This window comes from Schistocerca americana, chromosome 3 (assembly GCF_021461395.2).
Source record: "Schistocerca americana isolate TAMUIC-IGC-003095 chromosome 3, iqSchAmer2.1, whole genome shotgun sequence".
In the NCBI taxonomy this organism is placed as follows: Eukaryota; Metazoa; Arthropoda; class Insecta; order Orthoptera; family Acrididae; genus Schistocerca; species Schistocerca americana.
The window spans coordinates 907,934,346-907,940,368 of NC_060121.1; the positions used below are offsets into that span (position 1 = coordinate 907,934,346).

The 6,023-nt window shown below is 41.3% G+C and overlaps 1 protein-coding gene across 1 annotated transcript; it reads right to left on the bottom strand.

Moving 5' to 3' along the window:
• Positions 1 to 245: 245 nt before the first annotated feature.
• Positions 246 to 4,724, bottom strand: LOC124607223 (cuticle protein 65-like). The gene is made up of 2 exons (XM_047139495.1): positions 4,680 to 4,724; positions 246 to 716 (listed from the first exon to the last, which is right to left on the bottom strand). The coding sequence occupies exons 1-2, from the start codon at positions 4,689 to 4,691 to the stop codon at positions 321 to 323; spliced, it is 408 nt and encodes a 135-aa protein (XP_046995451.1). The 5' UTR covers positions 4,692 to 4,724; the 3' UTR covers positions 246 to 320.
• Between the last annotated feature and the right edge of the window lie 1,299 nt (positions 4,725 to 6,023).

Consider the following 6,023-nt stretch of genomic DNA (forward strand, 5'->3'; position numbering starts at 1 on the left):
CAGCAAGAGGTTCCTACTCAATGGTCTGAAGATGAACACAGTAGTGGTCAAAACCGGTCACCTTAATAAATAAATGGTGATCAAGACTGTTTGTAATAGTAAATATTTGTAACACATTGATCACTGTCACTCCCATAATGTATTCAAAAGTAACAAAATAAGTCACCTGTGCTTTGAGACGGACCGTATATGCACACAATGCCAAAACGGAAATACTTATATAAAATGGGTGAAATAAAAACGAGTTTTTTGTTGCTTGCTACTTTTTATTTATAAATAATTCAAATTAAAAACGTAACAGCTGGTGTCCTTGCAACCCATCAACCATGATAAGCGTGTCCATAAGCCAGACCGTGACCGTAAGCCAGGCCGTGTCCGTACGCCAGTCCGTGCACTCCGAGCAGAGCGGGGGCGGCGATGGCGGCGTGGGCGGCGGCGCCGTTGATGTGGGCGTCGCGGGCCTGAGTCTGGGCGACGGCGGTCAGGTGGGCGGCCCTGGCGGCGGCCACGTCGTGTGTGTCGGCCAGGTAGCCGCCGGGTCCCACAGCCACTGGGGCGGGGCCGTACGCGGCGTAGCCGGGGTGCACGCCGTGGGCGGCGATCACTGCCGGGGCGGCGGCGACGACGCCGTGGGCGGCGACGAGCCCATGGGCGGCGCCCAGGTAGCCGGGCTTGGGGGCGGCGACGGCAGCGGCCAGGACGGCGCTCAACACGATCTGGAGAGAACGGAATGAAAACAACTACAATTCTTTAAAGAGGAAGCGCTAGTGTGCAATTTTCTTCACTCATACGGAAAAATTAATTGTTCGCTTCTGAATACACATACCTCAATGAGCATTAATTCCGAAACTGAAACAAAGAAGAAAATGCGAAACATTAGTGCAGCTTGGAACAGGCACATTCATCCCATCAACAGTTCTTCAGTTCTCATCATGGAACTAGAACGTTGCCGAAGTAGGTTGATCTTCCCAGCTTCTCACTTTTAGTAGTGGGATTTCGCCAATAGATGATGACAGTAAAGTAAGTAATATATCCGTTTTAGTTTTTACATTTATCCAAAACACCGTAATTCTTGAAATATTCTTTTCCATAGCTTTAGAACTTCTTTGCCTACTTCAAAGACGGTACACTAACATTTCCTATGAATCCTTTCTTTTACTGAACAACAGTTCAACAGTTTGGGAATAGCAGACAGTATTTTATGAGTGAAAAGCGTGGTAGTCGAGTTTACTAATGTGGGATGATGTGCTCGGAAGTTGTGATTTTCATTCATTTCAAGTGCTCAATATACTACGCATTACGCAGACAATGTGAATGTAGATCATACAATATAGGTTTTCATGGCCGGTACTGTCTTCACTTAAAACTTCCGGCCTGAGAGGCAGTGGTCGACGCATAAAACTTTCCCCTAAGGTTCATCTCCGACTTTAGGAGACGTCTTCAGAGGTAAGTTTGTTGTTTTACCTCTCAAGATGTCTCCCGCCGTCGGACATTAAACTTTATGGGGGAAATCTTATGCATCGAACACGACCTATCAGCCCGGAAATTCTAGGTGAAGTCTGCGAATGATGTGAAGAGAAATTTCACATTACTTCACGTGTGTCGTCACTTGGTCTTAGTTTGTAGGTAAGTCGCGCACCCTCGTACAAAATGGCGGATTTGTTTCAAATAGTGTCACGATGCAAGGTCATGGACGACCTTGAGGAGTGTTCTCTTCGTGTTAGAGTGTAATTGTCATTCCTGAAATTTCGAGAAATAAATAGAATGATGGTTGTCGCGCAGAACAGAGTCGCATGAGACGTCTTAGCTAGGCCCGCATAGATGTCCCTTTGTAACACGCAAATGTAACTGAAAAATCCGATGGCGAATCTGTACATTGTGTCATTTGTGAATTTTTTTCTCTTTTCCTGCCCTTTGACAATACAGACAGAATTGCAAAACTGTTGGTTTTATTATTCCTTCCAAACAAGTTCCGTAAGGCCATCTATGGAATTATTATTATTATTTCTATTTTTAGTTTCAAAATGGTTCAAATGGCTCTGAGCACTATGGGACTTAACAGCTGAGGTTATCAGTCCCCTAGGACTTAGAACTACTTAAACCTAACTAACCTAAGCACATCACACACATCAATGCCCGAGGCAGGATTCGAACCTGCGACAGCAGCAGTCACGTGGTTCCGGACTGAAGCGCCTAGAACCGCACGGCCACCACGGCCGGCTATTTTTAGTTTATTTTGTGCTGTTGGGTGCTTACGCATTCATTTTACTTCATACAAGTTACTTTTGGATAAAGTATTTCTACTCGCACAAAACTATGTTAATCTGAAAAGTTTTAAGAATTGTAATTTATGTAATATTTTCTGAAAGAAACGAGCTTTGGAACACGTCGATAGTTCGCTATGTGGATAGCTAGCAAAGTTGTGTGTAATGGTGAGGAAATTCGTTATGAGTGACTGAGTTATGGTCCGTGAAACAGAGAATTTTCGTTTTTATTTAAATGTAAAGTACAGAATGACATGTGGACAATTAAGTGAGTTTATGCGTTGATTGTCATACGCAAATCTTGCTTGATGTATTAAGGGAAGTCTCATGAACACACTAAGACCAAGGCACGATTTTAAGTAGCCGTTTCTCCACGGTGCGACGAACTGTGTACTCACTTGTGCTCTGGTTGCTGTTTTACAAGTTCCCGCTTAACTGAAATATAGAGCGCCACGTACGAGTACAGTATGCAAGAAGTTTTAAATAACCTACTATCCACGGTCCGTGAACAGTGATTGAGGAATATAGCGTGTGTTTCGTCCTCTCGCTACTATTACGCAAACCCCGTACAGTGGTTGCCATTATTGCTCGCTGCTGAATTAATATGCAGAATGTCACATTCACACTGTGAACCAAACGACATTGTAAAGATAAATATTTTTGGTAGTTAACGAACTGTGGATCAGATACTTCAAAGTGTTTTGTGTGCACTTCAACTCTCGCCGCCTGTAGTTGTAGTGGTTTTTAGTACGTCACTCCAGAATAAACGAATTACCTTTCTTTTGATGTGGTACTTAGACAATGAGTTCTGGGAGTAGAGGAGAAAAAGTGTTTAATGGTGAAAACTGATCTTTGGAAACAGTTTGTTATTCGCACCAACCTAATAAGTTCCTTGTTATAAAGAGCGACGAATGTAATTTACCAGAAGTTACAAATAATTTTTTTTACCACGTCCTGACATGTCAAATTTCGGAGAGTACAGCTACGTTTGCACATCGGCCAAGGATATCGCCATAGGATTACGAGATGCAGTTAGCTGACATAGGACAACGCCAACTCAGTGATTTGAAGTGAATATTTTGGCCACAAAAAACCTTCTCGCTACAAACAGATGTTCTTTGTTCAAACGCTCTCTCTTGCTCTTCATGTAATCCGTTTCGTTACAAATTTAATTAATGAATATCTTATTATTTTGCTACAATTGTAGGACTTACTACAACCTACTACACGTATTGTTTGTTCCACGAGCCTTAAAATCACTTCCTTTAAGTTCCAACATTGTTCAAAAGTGGAAACGTGTTCTGAAGTGCAAATACTTTTCAAAGTAATGTTTAAATTAGCGAAATGATAACTTAGCGACGTACTTAGTTTCCTACGTCATTTACTTTCTGGAAATATCTTGCAATATTCACGTAATATTCAGCTTCCGTTACTCTTCAGTTAATTTTCCCGTTGAAGTCTCCTTAATTCGACTGACATTTCGTCACAAATTCGAAGCGCGAAATATTTATTGGTTCTTTTCATTCAAATTCTTGACCATCGTCAGTATCGAATTTTGTTAATAAGCAAGGAGTGGCTTCCGTCTGATCCGATGCAATCCACATATGAATGGCGAGTACTACTAATGCAAGGAACTCTATTTACCTCGTGTAACTCATGTTTTCTTGTATCAATGAAATGAATTCCACATCACCAAGGAACTGCATTTAGGATCCTAGAATTATTGATAAAGATGTTAGTAGCAGCTCTCCAAATATATGGACGAAAGTAGAAACTCTTTCCTGCACACAGATCTCTTCAATAATGTAATGAATGGTGTGTATAACATGCGCAGGTTTACACAAATTGAGGTAGGGAAGCGAAATACACATACACTGATTGATACAGTTCCTGACATGGCTCATATACTACCGTGTGACACAACTTTTACTGTTTCAGAGGAACACCTTCTCTTTTGTCTTACGAGGTAGAACGAACTAATTTTCACATCTGTGCACTTCAACTCAAAATAGAAATAAAATCGACCTATCTGCTGCAGCGATTACAGACTGTAGTTACAAGTCCGTGATCATCGTCGCAGACTTCCATAGCTTAAATACGCTCAGAAATTAATAGGAGATGACCTTCTCAAACTATTTTGCACTTCTAGAATAACTCGCGCTAGGCCAGTTCAGTGACTTTAAAGAGTAGTTCTTTCTGAGCAGTCGTTACACAATACTCTCGTTCTCAGTGGATATTGTGACATGGATATCTCTAACTTGAATGCTAGAGGATATTTCTCGCGGTCATCAAACTAACATGACACTTTTGTATCGTAAGATATAAAAGCAGTCCAAAAAACTCTGAAGACATAAAGCACAGAATGTAGTATAAGGATTTCTACCCCCAGAGGACGCATGTTTAATCGATACGTACCAGGACCTTCATGGCTGTGAGATGGGCTGTTCGGAGCTCTACCAGCTGTGAACTGTGCCGAAACTCGCGTCGGACCGCTATATATACTGCCGGGGGAGAGTGTGAAAGGACCACGTCCTTCCGCGCGTGTCGTCCTTCAAAGGACACGCCCTGTCGGTGGCTGCAGTCAATAGAGAATGGTCAAGTACGTCAATAACAAAGTCTAACCTCGTAACCGATGTTGAAGAATCGGTGCTACATAGGTCACTCGACGATACACATCAGCAAAGTCATTGCAGCACCACTGATATGCACGGAGATTACCATTTTCACAGTATTTGTTGCCCTATGACAGGACCTTACGCTTTGTTTTTAGGATTCTTCAGGACTTCAATGATTCCAGACTTATTACTGAACTATTCACTGACTCACATGTTGTTTGCGGGCAACTATTTCAAGTTAATTATAGTCGACACAAAGGTGTGGGAGATTCAGCAACTGTATAAATGTTTAAGGTAATTCCCATTTATTATTCCATCCCAATTGCACATTTTTAATTAGATCACATGTGTCAATCACTCTGAATCACTTTCATCCCTAAGTAGTTGCGTCAGTAACCCACTGTGTCTTCTTAGAACACAGCACACTTGTATGTGGTTCTGAGTAGACAAAAAGGATTGCTGAGGCAACTATTTAAATCTTAAGATGATCCAAAGTGATCTAAACATATAATCTAATTAAAAATGTGCAACTGAAACGGAAAAATAAATGAGAACTATCTTAAATTTCAAGTTAATGTCAATTCAATTTTTACTCTCTCGAAATGTTTTCAGTATCACAGATGAAGGTGATATAATTGCAGTACATCATAATAATTTTGAAAGTTATTACTTCGTTTGACTGCGATATAAGAGCTCCCATTCGGACGTATGGGCATTGTAAATGTGAAATCTATATCCTGTTGTATTTGTCTTCGTTGGATACATTTTGCATGATCTCCCAACTGCATCCCTTTATTGCCGATGTTGTAATGACGGTAAATAGATGACTCAGATTGGTTATCGCATAAAACATTTACAGCAGTCAATAAGCTGCTGTTATGATCATCATTTTTTTAGATTGTTTTCCGTAGAAGACGCACAGTGTTTCTGCTACATAGAGCAGATAAGCAGTTGTTAACATCTTACTTAGACAGTGAACTGACACCACTTAATACCAGTAAGATGTATGTAGAGGAAATACGGGCGAAGTTTACGCAGATTGTATATCGTGGTCTGGAGAGTTGAGTGCCTAGTAACTGGATAAAGGAAGAACCCCCCCCCCCCCCCTCCCATGGTTTTATAACGAAATTCGTAGATGCTGAGC